General features: G+C 37.6%; 1 protein-coding gene across 1 annotated transcript in view; it reads left to right on the top strand.

The window, feature by feature from the left end:
- LOC150075394 (uncharacterized) overlaps positions 1 to 22031 on the top strand; it is a 159095-nt gene that overhangs the window by 122201 nt on the left and 14863 nt on the right. Inside the window, exon 11 of the mRNA XM_090388473.1 lies at positions 15141 to 15242. Within this exon, the coding sequence (XP_090244599.1) occupies positions 15141 to 15242 (102 nt within the window). The remainder of the gene's footprint in view (positions 1 to 15140; positions 15243 to 22031) is intronic.

Raw genomic sequence — 22031 nt, 5'->3', positions numbered from 1 at the left:
ATTGCCCTGCATTGAAATTTGAAATGAAAATAGAATGAAGTTTACTGAGACAGTCTGCAACTGATGCTTTTAAAGATTCATGAAATAAAATAAAATACAAAATAAAAAAATATATAGTCAAATTTAATAGAATGTAGATGGATTTTATCTGCTGGGGCTTATTTTTTCAGGAACAGCAAAGCATTGGTATCTGTAGGAGGGGGATATAAGGCTTGGCTCAAAAGTTGTGGACCTCTGCTATAAAAAATTACAAGTAGTCCTTACCAAGTTGAGACTAAAGAAATAAATCACCCTCCCAGATAGTGCCCTCTAAATGGGAAAAATACCAACAATTAAGCCTTTATGCTGTCTTCCCCATTTAGCAATAAAAATAAATAAATAAAATAAGATGAAACTCATAAAACTCTATAATAGAAATTGATCTAGTTATTCTTGAGTAAACAGTAGGTGGGATGATTAAAACTTAAATAATTCTCAAACTGCCTGTTGGATACAATGGCAAAAAAAGGCTACTAATGGTGCCAGCCTGTAAAGGTAGTGATATAGAGAAACAACAGGATGAATAATTCTAGATGATTTAATCCTTCTAATAATGCCATTTATGGGTTTATTATTTTTTATATTATTTTGTTTAGAGAATTATTTTTTATTCCATTTTCATAGCTGACCTGTGAAGGTATTATTCAAATTTTAGTGATTTATTTACAAGTTTGGTTATTTATTTATTTTTCATGAATAGAGTCCTGTCTGCCAAAAATACCATTTGTTCCAACAGTACAATAAATTTTTCCATCAAGAAGGTGCTATCAAAGGTATTTATATATTGACGGAGATCCAAGGCTTGATTTGGTTCTACAATCTTAAGTTAGTAGGTATTCTGCATGATTATAATTTTATAGCAAACGGATACAGCCTTTTAGTGTAGCACTATGACAGGTTTATAGATTATTGATGGTGCTCCAGCAGATAAAATCTCTCCTTATTCTGTTTCATTGTTCTCTAATTACTATCCATTGGTACTTTTAATTTAATTCACAAATTCAGCAATGTTTAAAAGTGCTACCTGCAAAGGGAACAAGAACATCATGGCAATCTTTGTTTTTTAGGTGCTTCTAAAATATCTTTCAAATATCTACTTAGTGTGGTGTAAAATTAGTACATTTTTAATCTTTAAATCTTTAATAAGAAAGAAAAAGAGAGTAAAATGTTGCTGTTTACCTTAACTTACTATTCAAATTGAACCCTGCCTGTTATACAGATACAGCATGGGTTTGTTAATTACCAGATACAGCATGGGTTTGTTAATGAGAAATTTTGTCTGACCAATTTGATTGGATACTACAATGTGGTCACAAAAGGAACTGGGTGCAAAAAATAATTTTGATATCATATACTTGGATTTTAGCAAAGCTTTTGATACTGTTACACATAAAAGACTGTTGTACAAATTGGAGCAGTGTGGGATTAAGGGCAATTTGCTGCTATGGATGGTTGAGTGGGAGAAGACAGAGGTGGTAATCAATGGACACTGCTCTTCGGAGGCTAACGTGATTAGTGGAGTCCCCCAAGGAACTCCACTAATGTGATTTATTGTTGGACCCATTGTTGTTTTCTATATTTATCGATGCTACTGATGAAGGCATATCAAGCTTAGTGGCCAAGTTTGCAGATGATAAAAAGGTTGGCAGGGTGGTTGATGATAGTAATAATGGTATGCTACTACAATGGGCTGAAAAATGGCAATCGAAGTTTAACATTGGACAAATGTAAAGTACTGCATGTGGGTGGCAGTAACCCCAGATTATTGTACCAGCTGTGGTACTGCACTCAGGGTAGTGGAAGATGAAAAAGACCTGGGGTAATTGTGCAGTAAGATATGAAGTTCTCTGAGTGATGCAGACAGGCTGGCAAGACAGCTCATGGGGTTTTGTCAATGATATAGAGGAACTTTGCTAGCCGAGATGAGGAGGTGATTACCTCATTGTATAAGGCAGTGGTCAGGCTACATCTTGAATACTGTATACAGGTCTGGAGGCCTCATTTCAAGAAGGACGTAGAGCTGCTGGAATGAGTACAGAGAAGGGCAACAAGATTGGTAAAGGGAACAGAGGTGTGCTCTTACCAAGAAAGGCTTCAGTTCTGAAAATTGCAGCATCTGGAGACTAGGCACCTGCACGGTGATCTCATTGAGGTATTTAAGGCTTTGAATTGATAGAGCAAGCTCATTTCTGATGGGATTCATCCTCTTGCTTAGACTAGTGGTCTTCAAAGTTGGGTGTGTGCACCCCAAGGGGTATGCGAGATGATCCATGGTGTGCACGAGATAATCCGCAATAAATTAATATTTATTAATTATGAAAAGTTTACCTTTTCAAAACATAATTGAAAATAAAAATTATAATTAAATGTATTTTTAATACTTCAATATGCAGCTTTGTTTGATCGCGCGGCTTTATTTGATCATGCACGTTCAAGTACATGCATTTTGTACTTGAACTTCAATTTAATTTTGTTTTATATTTTTTTATTGGTGATCTTTTAAAATTATGTGATTTTAGATATAATGCCTTTTGTGTAAATGATTTATAAATTTAAAAAATATTAAACTTCTATATTTAATTTTTTATTCCTGGGTGTGTGCTAGTCCTTTTAAGTAAAATAAGGGTGCGCAACGAGATCACTGGCTTAGACCATGCACATGAGGGGGAGCATAAATTCAAATTGAGGAAGGATGGTTCCATAATAGATGTGTGTAAATTTGCCTGTACCCATCGAGTGATTTATTACTGGAACAAACTTCCATTTGTTGTTGCAGAAGTTGATAGTTTAAAACAAATTCGAGAAAGAACTAGAGAAACTATTAGAGGGAATGGATAGGTGAAATGGGAAGGGTTTTTTTTTTTCTTATGCTGTATAAACTTACTTGCTTGCTTGCATCATTTGCTACTACTAATGCTAATAATCAAAAAATTATTCTAGTATAACTATCGCGAGACCTGTGAATTCCAGTATTTTTTTTTTTTATTCCTGGGAAATAGATTTTCATTCAGAGGATTGGTGTTTTTGTGCAGGTTATAAATTTAACACCACATTTCATCTCTTTTCACTATTGTTTTTAGAAATTTACTATCATGATCATGATATTTAACCGGTTCTTTTGAAAGTTCAACTCTTGTTTTCATCTGACTTTCTGTAAAAATTTGGAACAAAAAAATAAATTATTGCTACACATTTAAAATAATGAGTTGGCTAGGCAACTACGATACGATATTCAAACTTCAGAAGCTGTGGCTAAAATTCTTCTGTGACAGTCAGCCTGAATAATGCATCTGATGAAAAACAGAAGTATTAGTCAGTCCAACCAATCCATAGTAAAGATTATTTAAATGTGCTATCATTTGTTGATGTTCAAGGGTTTTCACTTTGCTTCATTCTAAATGATATTGCACCTATCTTTTAAGAGTGCCTCCGTGGGCAGCAGTACGTAGCACACGCTTCTTGATTAGACCCAGGTTTGAGCCTGTGACCACCAAATACAGAGGATGCGGAAAGGTCAGGGAATGACCACCGCATATCCCCGGAGCAATATGGCCTTAGTTGCTAATGCTCCTAAAAACCAAACAACAACAACCATCTTTTAAGCACTTGTACCATTCAAATATCAAAACTCGTTTTATTTTCACTATGTGTTTCAACAGTCATTTGTGTGCTCCCCGAGGCTAATTTAATTACCAAAAAGCAAACGTTTACAGATAAAAAAAAGTTCTCTGAAATTCTGTAGTTTGAAAAGTGACATCCTAAAAAATGGCAAATAATATTAACATTAGTCGAGGCATATTACGCAAGAAAGCAAGGATATGCAGCTTCAGATAAAAAAAAAAAAAAAAAATGCACTTCCCATTTCACCCATCCATTCATGGATGGGTGCATTTATTTATTGAATTTATTTAAGCTATCAACTTCCACAATAACAGATGGAAGTTTGTTCCAGAAATCAACTACCCACTAGCTAAAGGCAAATTTTCACACATCTATTCTACAACTGTCTTTCCTCAATTTGAATTTATGCCCCTTCAGGTTTGTAATTTGAGCAAGAGGAAGAATCCCGTCAGCATTGGCTTGCTCAAACTGTTCAAGCCCTTATACATCTCAATCAGATCAACTAGCAGGTGCCTAGTCTCCAGATGCTGAAATTTGCAGCACTTAAACCTTTCTTGGTAAGAGTATCCCTTTGTTCTCCTCACCAATCTTGTTGCCCTTTTCTGTACTAGTTCTAGCAACTCTACATTCTTCCTAAAATGAAGCCCCAGGCTTGTGCGCAGTACAGACCTGGAGGCCTTATTTTAAGTGTGGCCTGACGATTGCTTTATACAAAGGGATAATCATCTCCTTATCCCTGCTAGCAAAATTCCTTGTATCATTGACAAAACTCCATGACCTGCTCTGGCAGTTTCTCTGCACTGTTCAGAAAACTTCATATCTGACTGCACAATTATCCCCAGGTAGTAGTGGTAGTAGTAGTGCCATGTGATGCAAGAAAGCAAATGTATAAGCTTACGCAGCATCAGCCAAAAAAAAAAAAACAATCACACCATTCCCTCCAAATGCCTGTCTAGTTCCTCCTTAAATTTATTCAACCTATCAACTTCCACAACGACAGATGGAAGTTTGTTCCAGCAATTAACCACCCGCTGGCTAAAGGCAAATTTCCGCACATCCAATCTACATCTGTCTTTTCTTAATTTGAATTTATGCCCCCTTAGGTTCGTAATCTGAACAAGTGGGAGGATCCCATCAGAATTCAGCGTGCTGAACCCATTCAAGGCCTTATACACCTCAATCAGATCACTGCGCAGGTGCCTAGTCTCCAGCCACTGCAATTTGCAGAACTTAAGCCTCTCTTGATAAGAGGATCCCTTCATTCCCCTCACTAATCTTGTTGCCTTTCTCTGTACACGCTGAAGTAAATCTACATCCTTCCTAAAATGAGGCCTCCAGACCTGTACGCAGTACTCAAGGCGTGGCCTGACCATTGCCTTATACAGAGGGATAATCACCTCCTTTTCCCTGCTAGCAAAATTCCTATATATCATTGACAAAACCCCATGACCTGCCCTGTCAGCCTGTCTGCATTGCTCAGAAAACTTCATATCTGCCTGCACAATTACTCCCAGGTCTTTTTCATTTTCTACCACCTTAAGTGTAGTACCACACAGTTGGTACGTTTCTCTGGGGTTACTTCTACCCATATGCAGTACTTTGCATTTGTCAAGGTTAAACTTCAGTTGCCACTTCTTAGCCCATCTGCCCAAATTATCTAGATCCTGTTGCAGTAGCACACTGCCATTACTGTCATTAACAACCCTGCCAACCTTTGTGTCATCTGCAAACTTCGACACTAAGCCTGATATTCCTTCATCAATATCATTGATAAATATACAAAACAACAGTGGACCCAACACCGAACCCTGTGGGACTCCACTAATAACATTAGTCCAAGAAGAGCAGCACCCATTGATTACTACCCTCTGTCTTCTCCCACTTAACCATCCTTTTATCCATTGTAGCAACTTACCCTTAATACCATTCTGCTCCAATTTGTACAATAGTCTTCCATGCGCAACAGTGTCAAAAGCTTTCCTGAAATCCAAATATATGATATCAAAATTATTTTTTGCATCCAGTTCCTTTGTAACCACATCATAATATCCTATCAAATTTGTCAGACAAGACTTTCCCTTAACAAACCCATGCTGTGTCTGAATTATTGCTGCAGTCTTGTCTAGATGATCCTGCAATGCATCTTTAACCAGCAACTCCATTATATTTTACCCGGAACAGAAGTTAAACTAACTGGTCTGTAATTACCCGTGTCACCCTTCGATCCCCCTTTATGAATTGGGGATACATTTGCACATCTCCAGTCCGTGGGAACCTCCCCTGAGTCCAAGGATGCTCTCATAATTATGGCTAACGGTTTGCTTAGTTGCTTTGCCGCCTCCTTTAATATAACTGGATAGATCCCATCCACCCCAGGTGCTTTTCTTACGTTTAACTTCAACAGTTTCTCTTCCACTTTGCTCTCAGTTATTACAAAATCATTAAGTATCCTGCTACAATTTGATAACCTTCTGCCATTTTCAAACCTTAATAATTCCTCACGTGTGAATGTAGATGCAAAATACTCATTCAGTTTGTTTGCTATCTGAGCAGGATCATCAACAGTCGAACCATCTATGTCAAGTGGACCAATAAGATTCATCCCCTTCCTTTTAGAGTTTATATAAGTAAAGAAATCCTTGCTGTTTTTCTTAGCATCTTTTGCCAAGGATTTCTCGTAATCTGCCTTCGCCTGCCTAACCTCCTTTGTAATTTGGTTACAGATCAACTTGTAGCTACCATAACACACTCCTATCCTCATAATTTTTTCTTTCCCAGTGCTTATGTCACACTAAACTGACCCAGCATTACACTGTCCATCCATGTCAACTGGATTCACTGCCTTAGATTTTGTATTTCTTAACTAACAGCATAACCCCTCCTCCCTTCCTAATCCCGTCTGTCCTTTCTATCCACATTGTACTCCCCAAATTCAAATTCTGAATTCCTTACATTTGTGTGACACCACGTCTCTGATATCCCAATAATATCCACCTTTGATGTCTTCACCAGCACTTCAGATTCATCAAATTTATTCACTATACTCCTAGTATTGGTGTACATGCAAGTATACATGCACCTGTTCTCACTCTTAGTTACCCTAACACAGCCCACGTATTTACTTGTTCCATGATGACTCCTAGCAGTTCTTGAAATCCCCAGCAGTTTGATTTCCAGGCTGTTGCTCATTCAGTGCAAGAATCACTTTCACCATTTCCTCCTGCAGCTTCTGTTAATCTATTAATATGTGAATCCCCCCCCCCAGCTTACCAGTTTTCAGACCCACCTAACACTGCCTCAATAACAGCAACAAATATTCTTGTACCCTTTCTATTTAAGTATATCCTATCCCTGTGGAAGCAGTCTCTCCTGTTAACAAGAACAGACCATGCTGAGAAAAATTCTACCCCATGAGCCTTGTACAGTCTCTCCAGGGCCGAATTGAGTAACAAGGCTCTCATCATATACTCCCTCCTATTGTATCTGGGAAGAATTGCCGACACCTTCAAATTTAACCCTAACTCTCGACTTTTTTTCAATGTTGATCTGTACTTGTTAAGTAAGTCCACAGATCTCCTACTCTTAATGTCATTAGTGCCAACGTGTATGACAGTATCACTTTTTGTGCCCTTTAAAGATGACATCTGCTTTACAACTTCGGCAATTTTGTCCCTGGCAGACATACCCTAGTCCTATTCCACCTATCCTTTTTGCACAGTATATTTTCAGTACAGTACAGTACAGTTTCCCTGACGATTGAGTCACCACAATAACTAGCTCCAGTAGGACCAGCAGATTCTGCCTTTAAGATTGCCACTGTGTTTGCCTGATGCACAAGAGTGAGCTCTGGATTCCAGTTGGTAGCTGAAAGCTTGATGGATCCCTCATTTTAAAGGCAAAATATGGCCCAAGAGGCCCTTGTGCCAAAAGACCCAAATACAACAACAACCCTCATTTTAATTCCTTCGAGACCAACCACCCTATTCCTTTATAGACACCCATCAGAATGTTGAGTTGGCACCTAATTTCTTGACACAGTCTGCACCTAGCGCGCGTGCACACACACACACACACACACACACACACACACACACACACACACACACACACACACACACACACACCCTCCTTGGCTAGATCATGTTCTGTCCCAGAAACATCCACAAACATTTCACAAGTTGCACCTTTGTTTTTTTAGGTTTTGGAGAATTGTCAGCATATGCTACCATGTACCCGTTGGCCTGGAATGTATTAAATAAATCATCTAGTACAAAGTTCCAGCAATAGGGATCCCACCTTCGGTTCTACCCCGAGCCACAGCATTCCCGCTACTTTGTGCCCTTTGCTTTGCTGCTCTGATCTGGGGCATGATAATACTACATATGGGAAACAGCAACCCCAGAGTAACGTATCAACTCTGTGGTACTACACTGACAGTGGTAGAGAATGAAAGCGACCTGTGGGTGGTTGTGCAGGCAGATATGAAGTTCTCTGAGCAGTGCAGACGGGCTGCAAGAGTAGCTCATGGTGTATTATCAATGATATATAGGAATTTTTCTAGCAGGGATAAGGAGGTGATTATTCCCTTGTATAAGGCAATGGTCAGTTCCATTCACACTTAATTCATGCTTTGTTCCATTCACACCTAGTGAATGGAACAAATGGGTGCTCTTACGAAGAAAGGCTTAAGTTTTGCAAATTACAGTGTCTGGAGACTAGGCACCGACGAGGTGATCTGATAGAGGTGTATAAAGCCTTGAATGGTTTGAGCATGCTCAGTGCTGATGGGATTCTTCCTCTTGCTCAGAATAATCACCTGAGAGGGCATAAATTCAAATTGAGGAAAGACAGATGTAGGACAGACGTGCGGAAATTTGCCTTTAGCCAGCAGGTGGTTGGTTGGTGGAACAGACTTCCATCCCTTGTCGTGGAAGTTGATAGCCTAAATAAGTTTGAGGCTCAGCTGGACAGGTATTTCGAACGAACAGAGGGGTGAAGTGGAAGTGGTTTTTTTTTTTTTTTGGCTGATGCTGCATAAGCTTGCTTTCTTGCATCACATGCCTCTACTAATGCTCTAATGATTGCCGCTTGAATACAATTGATTGATTAACAATGAAAATTAATATGATTAATAAATTTAATTAATTAATTGACAATACTACACTGATCTAATAGATTCCTGAATGCAGTGATACCTATTTAGTTTTATGCTATCTAGTTTTATTGGCATTAATTTTGAAGCAACACAAATCAAAAAACACAGGAGAAGTTAAATTACAGGTCACTTGTTGAGTTACAAACACAGCTTATGAACACCATATATAGCAGCACATGGCTACAGCAGTCTCACATGGTGAGGCTGCTGTAGCCATGTGATTGGTCAATTGAAAGGGTACATGGCACTTTGAGTGGCTTTAGTTCAATCCCACATGACTACAAAATTGAGTCATATTCTTGTATTCTGTGTACTTGTGAACTCCTTTGACCTTATGTTGTCACCCCAGGTGTGTACCCAACTGAATGGAAGACAGCAAATATTAAGTTAATTTTGAACCCAACCAAACAGCCAGAGAATCCAGACTCGTATAGACCCATTGCACTTCTGTCAGTGGTGAGTAAACTATACGAAAGATTACTGCATAAAAGAATTTCCCAGCACTATAAAGCAGCAGGACTACCAGTGGTAAACCAATATGGGTTCCTCTCAGGTTCCTCCATGATAGATGCTTTGAAAAACCTGCTCATTACAGTAAGGGCATTCAGCAGGAAATACTTCCTCCTCATCTCCATCGACTTCGCCGGGGCATTTGACTCACTTTGGTGGCTGAGTATACTCGAAATCACCATCATGATTCTTCCCAGGACTTCATACAACGTATTTAATAACAGGACATGGCCCCTTCAATGCAAAGCCCGCTGGCTTTCAGACTCACAGAAAACCAACATTGCACTTGTGGAAAGATAGAAGACTGGAACCATCTTATTTTTGATTGTCCCATCTACGGAGACCTAAGATGTATTCTGATTACAAAAGTGAGATATCTTCCAAGAGGACAAGAATTTCTCCTCCTTGAATCGGAAGAAGATTATAAAGCATTGTCACGATTCGCCCAGGACCTCTTTGCAAGAAGAAGGGTGCAAATTGCCATTCACTGAGGAAAAGCCACCCGACCATGACAACCCAAAAACAAAACATATCACCAACTAGCATTTCTCCTCTTTAAACGAAAGAAGATTAAAACCGAAAACTTGATGACAGACTGCAAGTGCAACCTCAACAACCTGAACTGCAAGTATGGGACTTGTCCCAGGAATGATGACCCACAACCCTAGAAGTTGACATCTCTTTAGAAGAAGTAGAACTTAAATAGAATACCTACCATGGACTTGACCTCATTGCAGCTCTGCTGCCAACGTCACAGGAGATCCTATACCTGTGCTCTCTCGCACGGTACTTTCCACTTCCCTGGGGAGGGGAGGAGATGGTTTCACTGTCTGTTCCCCTCCTCACCCTCCTTTTCCTCCTGGTGGGACATGGGCCTGCCCCACTGACCATAGGGGTCACCTCCTCTTTCGACCCCTTACTTCCTGTTTCCTCCCCCCCAGCCTTCAGTCTCTCCCCTACTCTGTTCACTTTCACAGTGTAACCCCGCTCAGTCTAAATTTAAATTTAAAACTTTGACCTGGGGTCGCCTTCCCTGTTGGCTCCATATTTCTGACTTTCCCCGTCTTCAGTCTCCCCCTACTCTGCCTAAACACCAGCGAACACCCCATACAATGTCAAAATTTTTAAAAAAATTGTCAAAATTCCAACCACATACAAAAACCCCTTTCGGCCTAACCTTTCAGCGACTACTTCCCAATACTATTAAATTATTTATTTATTTTTTTATTTTTTATTTGATTTTATTTTATTTATTTATTTTTTTTTTAGGTCCTTGCCACTGAAATCTCAGGAAATTAGGTGGCAGGACCTGCCAGAGTAAATATCTAAATATTGGTGTACCTGGTCTGCCTCCACGAGGCATAGTGTGGACAACGTTGGGCCCCAGCAGGGATCTAGCAGCTAAATGGCCAGAAGAACAATGATACACGACACTTACAAAATCCATATACTTTTAAATCTCTGGCCTTTACAGCGAACTGTTACACTTACAATGAAAGCAACACGGAGATGGGGAAAACCCCTGGTGCCATTAGACACGAACTCGCTATATAGGTGTGTAAACAGAAAATTTATTTATTTATAATGCTGTCACAAATGAATGATCATCGAACATACACATTTTTTTCTCCTGTGATCAAATACAAGTGAATAAAAATTACTGTTTCAATGTGTTTTACAAACAGACATTTAAAATTCATTGTGTCAGTCTAATTCTTTGTTAAACAGAAAACTGAGAAATTCTTGAGATCCTCATTGCTAATTATCAGTGGATCTCTAATTTTGCTCACGAATAGCAGTAATCTTTGTGACCTTCCAACAAACTTATCCATGCTATAAATCAATTACGAAATGCAGTGTGTGTTAATTCAAAACATTTTTCTGTTTCGCTTGAAGGTTAATTTCAGTAAGAATTTGTATTTCTTGTGAAATCTTCATCCTACATGTCAGCATTCAAGGGATAAAAAAAAATACACACACACACACACACACACACACACACACACACACACACACACACACACACACACACACACACATACAGTGGATTCCGGTTATTTAGGCCACCGGTTATTTGGGGAAAATCTTAAAAAACAGAACCCAATTGAGAAAATGGCCTGGGTGTACTTCACTTAATTGGGACAAAATGCCATTTAATCGGGGCAGAAGACCGCAGCACTGGAGATTACCCTACGACTGTCTCCGACCTTATCACATGGTTCGGTCGGATTTCTGGAGGTCACAACCATAAAACAATAAAAACAATTAGCAGTCACCTGTTTATTGGGCTTTTCTGTTAGTGCAATCTATCATAAATGGATAGTAAACTCGATCTTATTGAATTTGCGATAATACTGACAGCTGGAATCCTGTGGGTTATTATGGTGAAATAACCTAGCTATCCATGGCAACCAATTTAATATCCTATTAAAGGTTATTTCCTAGGTTATTTCCATGGAATCTTCAATCATATAAAAAAATTAAGTTTCAGAATCTTCTCTTCATTCCTATTTTTAAATCTTCTTAACTTGTTACTCCATTCTCACTTGCGTGTATCGTGTTACTTGCAATTTGTGTGTGTCAAGTTCTTCGTTATTGATTACTTATCTTTTTACATTTTAACCCCACCCACAAATGTCAGTGAACAGAAATGTCAACTAGTTAGTATGTACATATTACAGTATGTATTAATTATTCTGATTATCACATATATTTGTCCGTTTTTCGGGTATCATTTAATTTTTTAATTGGTAAGGTAATAAAGGGTAAATTTGTGCTTAATATATCTTTACTTTTATAGCCTGTGGATAATATTCCTCCTATTTTTGCTGATTAGAATCGCTGCTTGATAGAATTAAAATTCAATTCACAAACGTGATCACAATGACCGGCACTTACTACACATCGTATAGTGAATGGTACATTACTGTGGTGAGTCCATCGTAACGTGATTTGACTGTACAGTGAACCAATTGTAAAGTGGGGGTCCATTGTATTTTTAACTTCTTTTACGTGAAACTTCAGATAATTGTGGCAGCTGCTTAATCGGGCCAAAATGCACTAGTCCCGATGTGTCCCAAATAACCAGAATTGACTGTATATATATATATAATATAGAATACAATAATGATTATGTAGCTAATTGTTGATCTATAGATACATTGAAAGGAACTTTTTCAAGGGCTAACCCCTTTCAATATATCCCACCAATGATTAGCAGAGCTATCTGTTTCTGATTGCCATCTGCCTGTTTTTAACTAGGTCCAGTTATAAACATAAAGGCTATTTGGTTAAAATTTTAATTTAACAGCAAACAGGCAAAATAACAGCTAGCCCGACAGATAACTACAAAATGAATATATAGAAAATGGAAGGCCAGCATAATTTTCAATTTCAGTTTTGGTAATATTATTTGATTTATATTTATGCAAAAGAAAGCTACTGCTGACATAAGGAGAAAGGAAGTAGGGATAAGTATAGTAATAATGATACTACTATAATAATATAGTAATAAGTATAATAATAATAATGATAGTAATAAAATTGAGGTACTATTACTATACTTCTCCCTACTTCCTTTCTCCTTATGTCAGCGGTAGCTTTCTTTTGCATAAATATAAATCAAATAATATTACCACAACTAAAATTGAAAATTATGTTGGCCTTCTATTTTCTATATAATATTCTATATATTCATTTCGTAGTTATCTGTCGGGCTAGCTTTATCTTGCCCGTTTACTGTTAAATTTAAATTTTAACCAAATAGCCTTTATGATTATTAATTGGACCTAGTTAAAAAGAGGCAGATGGCAATCAGAAACAGATAGCTCTGCTAATTATTAGTGAGATATATTGAAAGGGGTTAGCCTTGAAAAAGTTCTTTCAATGTATCTATAGATCAATAATTAGCTACATAATCATTATTGTATATATTATTACTAATTATATTATTTCCAGGGTATGGCAATGTAGACCTACACAGGCTATTTTAGTCTTTATAAGTTATTTTGGCCTTATGGCCCACTGTATACTGTTATGTTTATATACATATTTAGTACCTATATAGTATATATTATACTTTTACTATAATAACTAGATTACAGACTGATGTAGTGTTCAATCTACTATTGATGGCATTAATCTGATCTGACGTAACTTTTACATATATCCCAATTATTCTTAATAGATTAAACACACACAAATCATGGGACACCTGCCTAGTAATGGGTGGGCCCACTTTTCACCCAGATAAGGGCCGTCACGTGGTGCAGCATTCAGCCCACTAGTTTAAGAAAGCATTCCACGAGTATTTCCATCCATGCTTGTTGCACTACTGTCCATAATTCTGTCACATTCCTGGACTGAGGATCCAAAGCTCAAATGGACCTTTCCACAGCGTCCCAAAGATGCACCATAGGGTTCATGTCCAGTGAACAGGGAGGCCGTTCCGTAGTGGTAAAACCTACGGAATTTTCTTCACACCATGTTGGAGTCACCCATGGCTCTGTGGGGAGGTGCATTGTCCTTCTGGAAGAGTCCATTGCCCTGTGGGTGCACGATGACCATGAAGGGATGCAGATGGTCTGCAAGGATGGACACATCACCTGGAACATTCAGAGATGCATCTAGACGTACCAGAGGTCCCAACTTGTGCCAGTTGAATGCGCCCCAAACCATTACCAACCATTACTTGCCTGAACAGTTCCTTGTTGACATGATGGATGCATAGCTTTGTGCGGTTTTCACCAGATACATACACTCTCATTCTCTCGAATGTTCTTTTGCCCAGTTGAAGCAAAGAGTCCTGTGTTGTGGTGTTAGCAATGGGACTGGTGGATCGGCGGCTCCCATAACCTATTGCAGCTAATGATCGCCTGATAGTCTTATTGGAGACTCAGGCACCTCCCTCATTGAAGTCGACAGTGATTTGTGCCACTTTTGCTCTCCGGTTGGCTGAAACAATATGAGACAGGCGTCGACAGCCATGTTCATCCACCACCTTTCTTCACTCACAGTGCTGTCCACGATGAGATGTTATTCTGGAAATGGCATATACTTGATACATTCTTGATACTGTCAAATGGGGATAGTGCAATTTCTGTACCACCTCCGCGATAGAGTGACTCTTGCATCAGGCACCCACTATCATCCCTCTTTCAAAGTTAGTTAACTTGCGACATTTATATATACTGACATCAAATTACCGTCTATGTGGATGCAGTGTACTTATATACCTGCCAAGTGGTGAGCTTGTTCACTAGCGACAGGGGTGACAGCATTGCATTGTCCAGGAACCAGGTATCCCATGAATTCTGTCCTTTCAGTGTATATTATAACATGCTGGCTGGGCGCCTCCATAGCCAGGTGGGCAGGGGCAGCAGTGCGTAGCACACGCTTCTTGATTAGACCGGCGTTCGAGCCTGTGACCACCAAATACGGAGGATGCGGAAAGTCAGGGAATGACCACCGCATTATCCCGGTGCAATATGGCCTTAGTTGCTAATGCTCCTAAAAATCAAATAACAAACAAACATGCTGGCTAACCCACTCAGTTCCCAGACTATTACACTTTTACTATATATATATATATATATATATATTTTTTTTTTTTTAAGTAAATTTTAAAATAAGTGCCCAAACTGGTGAACATTGTGCACCCACTGGTGGTGACAATTTATTTTCTAAGGTACAAAGCTCAAGTCACATTTTTGTTTTTAGAATGCCAAATTTAGTTTAAAAAAATAATAATAAAATAGCTTATTTTAAAGCCAGTATAACATATTTCTTAATTTGATTAATAATGTCCAAATTTTAGATAATGAACAAAGAGAAGACCAGGATATAGCTGTTTCTGTAAGGAAAGAGGAATTTAAGAAGTCTCCACCTGTCAAAAAGAGAAAGGCTTCAAAGCAAATAGGTAAAATTTTAAATAATTAGAACAAGAATTAGCTATTTCTATGAGAGGTAATCATTTAATTCCTGGACTGGTGCAAGATTTTATGTTTAACATGCAAACTTTCCATAATTGCTACTGAGCAGACTCTGTGAGTGCATGCCAATACTTGTCGAGTTAATGTTGCAAGAAGAGTTTTTTTAAACCCATGTCACTGACAATCGTTTTGAAGCAAGTATCATGTCTGACATACAGATTAAACAGCGATGTGTCATTTGTTATCGTGTCAGATGGGGCTTAAATGCATTGGAAACAGTTAAAGTGATAAAGGAAGCCTATGGTATTGAGTGTCTTGGTAGGACAGCCATATTTAAATGGCACGAGCAATTCAGTGAAGGCCATGAGTGTTGTAGATGACCCAAGACCTGGTCAGCCATCCCCTCAACAACTCCTGAGCAAATTGCAAAACACCAGGAAATCTTGGGTGAAGACAGGCAAATTACACTTGTGAATTAGCTGTTAAAATGCCAATCAATTTCATACGGTAGTGTAGTAGTAGTAGTAGTAGTAGCACATGATGCAAGAAAGCAAGTGTAGGAGCTTATGCAGCATCAGCCAAAAAAAAAAAAAAATCACACCATTCCCTCCAAATGCCTGTCCAGTTCCTCCTTAAATTTATTCAACCTATCAACTTCCACAACGACAGATGGAAGTTTGTTCCAGCAATTAACCACCCGCTGGCTAAAGGCAAATTTCCGCACATCTATTCTACATCTGTCCTTTCTTAATTTGAACTTATGTCCCCGTAGGTTGGTAATCTGAACAAGTGGAAGGATCCCATCAGAATTCAGCGTGCTCAACCCATTCAAGGCCTTATAGACCTCAATCAGATCACCGCGCAGGTGCCTAGTCTCCAGCCACTGCAATTTGCAGAACTTAAGCCTCTCTTGGTAAGAGAATCCCTTCATTCCCCTCACCAATCGTGTTGCTCTTCTCTGTACACGCTCAAGCAAATCTACATCCTTCCTAAAATGAGGCCTCCAGACCTGTACGCAGTACTCAAGATGTGGCCTGACCATTGCCTTATACAGAGGGACAATCACCTCCTTTTCCCTGCTAGCAAAATTTCTATATATCATTGACAAAACCCCATGACCCGCCCTAGCAGCCTGTCTGCACTGCTCAGAAAACTTCATATCTGACTGCACAATTACTCCCAGGTCTTTTTCATTTTCTACCACCTTAAGTGTAGTACCACACAGTTGGTATGTTTCTCTGGGGTTACTTCTACCCATATGCAGTACTTTGCATTTGTCAAGGTTGAACTTCAGTTGCCACTTCTTAGCTCATCACCCAAATTATCTAGATCCTGTTGCAGTAGCACACTGCCATTACTGTCATTAACAACCCTGCCAACCTTTGTGTCATCTGCAAACTTCGACATTAAGCCTGATATACCTTCATCAATATCATTGATAAATACACAAAACAACAGTGGACCCAATATTGTGAAATATAGTGTTCACAATATTGTGAAAGATCACCTGAAAATGTTGCGAATCCGTGCTCTCTGGATTTTACACTATTTGACTCCAGAACAAAAACAACATAGAGTAGACTTGTGCAAAAAATGCTTGATCGTTTAGAAACACAGGGTTAAAACTTCTTAAATCGAATAGTGACGTGTTGAAACTTGGATTTTTCACAATGAGCCAGAGACAAAGCAACAGTCGAGTGAGTGGAAGCATTCTGATTCACCAAGACCTAAGAAATTTCGAGCTTCTCATTTTGCTGACAAACAAATGGTTCTTGTGTTTTTTGACATAAAAGGCATTCTTGTTACATATTTTGTGCCTCGTGGAACAACTATGAATAAGGAAGCATACTCAAAGGTTCTTAGAGTCTTCACTGCATCATTCGTGAAAAACAACAAGAACTTTCTGGTGTGAAGTGGTTTGTCATCAAAACAATGTCAGGCCACATAAGTCTAATATTGTGCAGCCAGTGATCATTGCCATAAGTGCTGAGGTTATGCCACATCCCCCTTATTCACCAGATTTAGCCCCATGTGATTTCTTCCTATTTCCAGGGCACCTCCGTAGCCAGGTGGGAAGGAGCAGCAGTGCGTAGCACACACGCTTCTTGATTAGACCGGGGTTCGAGCCCGTCACCACCAAATACGGAGGATGCGGAAAGGTCAAGGGAATGACCACCGCATATTCCCGGAGCAATATGGCCTTGGTTGCTAATGCTCCTAAAAACCAACCAAACAAACAAACAAACAAACCTATTTCCAGCCCTGAAAACGCTTGCCTTTCAGAGCTTTCTTCAGAAGAGAGCTCCAAAAGGCAAGCATTTTGTGTCCAACAGCGATGCTCGTAGAGCCACAATGGAAGCACTTCACAGTCTTTCGACAGATGGCTTGCAAGAAGCATTTAATGTGTGGTACGATGGTGGCAAAAGTGTGTAAAGTTCAAGGGAGAGTATTTCGAAAAGGAGAAATCCACAGAAGACTCAGATGATGACAATTAAGATGAGATCTTGCACCAGTCCATGAATTAAATGATCACCCCTCATATTAAGAAATAGTCAGTTCTTAATTGTTAGTTGTTAATATTTTTCACTTGTAAGTAATAAAACAATAATACAACTGTTTTTCTTATAATTATTTATCAAATTATAATAATTATGATAGTATTATTTCATTGCTCATTTATTCTTAGCACCATTAGAATTTACAAAACTGCACAGAAATTCCTTTCCTTTATATGCAGACTTTTTCTTCTACAAATTCATCAGATAGTTTATATATTTTTCTTATTATAATTTGTTAAGACCAATAAAAAGATATATTCATTAAAATTTCTGAAAGAAAAACTGCATTTCATGTGGTATTTTATAACAAACCATGACCAGTCTTCTGTATATCTTCTCCACATGAATTTTCATTGCCCTCTGTGATATTTTATTTCTGTTATTAATATAACGTGTTTTTTATTAATTAGTAATGAATTGTAAGGCTGAGACTATAAATAAAAATAAAAAAAAAAACAGTTTTTAACATTTTAAAGCAATTAATATATATATATATATATATATATATATATATATATATATATATATATTTCCAAGTATGACAAAGCAAATATTAAATGTTATAATAAATATAAATATTATAATAAATACTAAGTAGTCACATAACCAATTAATGCCATCTAGGACGATTAAACATTACATCGGTCTGTATGAATATGAGTTAAGTTAATAATGGTAAGAGTTTTTTAAGGTAAAAAAAATGATATACTAGCTTATCAGGTAAGCCATAAACCCTGGCGGGTACCCAACGTGACCTGGAAAAAATCAATCTATGCCATGACATAAGCAAAAAAATAAACATATATAAAAATACCATTAAAATGTTAGTTATGGCAATAAGATACATTGCAAGGGACTTTTTCAAGGGCTAACCCTTACAATGTATAAACCATAATTAACGAGCTATCCGTTTCTGTAGTCATCGTCCAGCATAACTATGTCCAAATATACGTAAAATAATATTAAGTTAGAGCCAAAAGTATAAAATTTGTAGTAGTTAGAGCCAAAAGTATAAAATTTGTAGTAAGTTAGAGCCAAATGGTTAATTAATCCCAAATTTAGCAGTAAACTGGCAAGATGACTGTTAGCCCGACGGATAGCCAAAATTTAAATTAAATTAGAATTATAGAAAGAGCTATATTTATTGTTAGGCATATGTGCGTAGTTGATGGTAAATGCTGTCACGGTAGTCTAATCAAAAATAACAGTGTGAGCTATAGCTAACAAAGGTGAACGGAAAAAGGTATAAGAATAGATATAGTAGCTCAATCCCCCTCGAATACTCTAATAGTTCATGAGGTATGAAAAGATAGGGATAAGAAAGTGAAAGTTAAACAGCAAAGAAAAAGCAAAATAATTAACCTAGGATGTAACCTTATAGTAAGGTATCCTGGTTAGAATTAGAAATGCTTACCGCCGTATGGCCAAGGTACTAGAAAACCACGTGTATAGGCACGTGTAGCATATATAACTACCGATCGCAGCCCCCCCTAGGAAATGTAAAAGTTAAGTGATAAAATAAGTATAATTACATACAGCGCCCTCTGCTGTTATTTAATATACTGTATAGTATTACACATAGAAAAGCCGTCAAATAAGTATCTCTCTCGAAGTAATAATAGAAATTTACAGAATAAGTTCCTACCCATGGAGCAAATATAGGTACAAGTTTTTAATGCGAGTAAGCTATATGTAACTTACTCCATGGGCAGTGCCTACTAATTACATAATTACATATCCAACGAAATTTATCTAAGCCAAAGAAACTCCTACGAAAATTTTACAAAGGCTATGTTATATTAGCGCCTGTTTAGGACTTTATCTATAATACTCTGTGCGTTAAGGTTATAATTCCCCTTGTTGTTTGCTATCAATATAGCTCTACATATATCTTGTAATTATGTGGTGTGGGAAGTAACATAGCCTTTGTAAAATTTTCGTAGGAGTTTCTTTGGCTTAGATAAATTTCGTTGGATATGTAATTATGTAATTAGTAGGCACTGCCCATGGAGTAAGTTACATATAACTTACTCGCATTAAAAACTTGTACCTATATTTGCTCCATGGGTAGGAACTTATTCTGTAAATTTCTATTATTACTTCGAGAGAGATACTTATTTGACGGCTTTTCTATGTGTAATACTATACAGTATATTAAATAACAGCAGAGGGCGCTGTATGTAATTATACTTATTTTATCACTTAACTTTTACATTTCCTAGGGGGGGCTGCGATCGGTAGTTATATATGCTACACGTGCCTATACACGTGGTTTTCTAGTACCTTGGCCATACGGCGGTAAGCATTTCTAATTCTAACCAGGATACCTTACTATAAGGTTACATCCTAGGTTAATTATTTTGCTTTTTCTTTGCTGTTTAACTTTCACTTTCTTATCCCTATCTTTTCATACCTCATGAACTATTAGAGTATTCGAGGGGGATTGAGCTACTATATCTATTCTTATACCTTTTTCCGTTCACCTTTGTTAGCTATAGCTCACACTGTTATTTTTGATTAGACTACCGTGACAGCATTTACCATCAACTACGCACATATGCCTAACAATAAATATAGCTCTTTCTATAATTCTAATTTAATTTAAATTTTGGCTATCCGTCGGGCTAACAGTCATCTTGCCAGTTTACTGCTAAATTTGGGATTAATTAACCATTTGGCTCTAACTTACTACAAATTTTATACTTTTGGCTCTAACTACTACAAATTTTATACTTTTGGCTCTAACTTAATATTATTTTACGTATATTTGGACATAGTTATGCTGGACGATGACTACAGAAACGGATAGCTCGTTAATTATGGTTTATACATTGTAAGGGTTAGCCCTTGAAAAAGTCCCTTGCAATGTATCTTATTGCCATAACTAACATTTTAATGGTATTTTTATATATGTTTATTATTTTTTTGCTTATGTCATGGCATAGATTGATTTTTTCCAGGTCACGTTGGGTACCCGCCAGGGTTTATGGCTTACCTGATAAGCTAGTATATCATTTTTTTACCTTAAAAAACTCTTACCATTATTAACTTAACTTATATATATATATATATATATATATATATATACAGTCAGTCCTATCGTGCTATACAGACTGACTGTATAGCACGATAGTTGTGTTCCTAGAAACCCTCGTGCAATGCAAAATCGGGCAATATAAACAACAGGCCCTATGGGAAAAATAGGGTTAGGTGCCGACCACTCAAGATTGAACACACATTTGTAACCAAAACATTACCAAACACAATAAATAATCGTAATAAAATACGTAAGTATTTTATTACGACTATTACGTAATAAAATATTGCTAATGCTTTTGCATTAGCAATATTTTATATAAACAAGCAAACTTGTTTTTTGTTTGATTTTCTATCCAAACAGATGACAGCCGTTCCATCTCTTCCAATTCTTTGTGTCTTAATCTAATGGATTTTAATTACACTTTGAGTTGTTCCTGCTATGAAAGTTGTTTTTATTTTCTCTGCATTCTTTGTAATTCTTGGCATTGCCTCATTTAGGTCTGTAGCATGTGCAATATCACATGGTCTTTCATTTTGCTCAAAGCGTTTCACAATTTCATATTTTTTCTCTATCGACAGAGGTGGACTGGCCATAAGCCTTACCGGGGAAACCCCGGTGGGATGGAGGCCGGTGTGATTTTGGCCATAAACGGTAGTATGAGGCCACTACAAATTTTCCCGGGTAAGACTTCTTGACCCAGTCTGATTCTGTTTATCGATATTGCTTTTCTTTTTCTCTCTGAATCTGCAGTATCTTCAACAGGACGCTTCCTTTTCACATCTTTTAAGTATTTTACTCATTTTTAGGGAATAAAGCACAATTACAAAACGAGGAGGCACGCTTGATACACATAAACAAAGCTGTGCGCTTGTAGCAACTGAATAAACAACACCGTAAAGGCAGAGATACACTATTAACACCTCACATTTTACTAAAGCACATTTCTAGGGGTTACTACCATAAAACATTTCCAGTTGCGTTTCTGCTAGTGGAATCTGTTATAAACTGGTAATAAACTCGATCTAATTGCATTTGCAATTATACCGATTGCTGGAATTGTGTTGATTTTACATTATTATGGTGAAATGTGTTTTCCCTTCATATAAAAAACATAAATACATTTTCTGAATCTTCTCTTCATTCCTATCATGTTGCATTCGGTTGGGGTGATTCTACGT

Source organism: Mastigoproctus giganteus, chromosome 14, assembly GCF_048544385.1.
Source record: "Mastigoproctus giganteus isolate SK-2022 chromosome 14, ASM4854438v1, whole genome shotgun sequence".
Taxonomy (NCBI): Eukaryota; Metazoa; Arthropoda; class Arachnida; order Uropygi; family Thelyphonidae; genus Mastigoproctus; species Mastigoproctus giganteus.
Note: the sequence above shows the minus strand (reverse complement) of the source record. Positions and strands in the feature narration are given on the sequence as shown.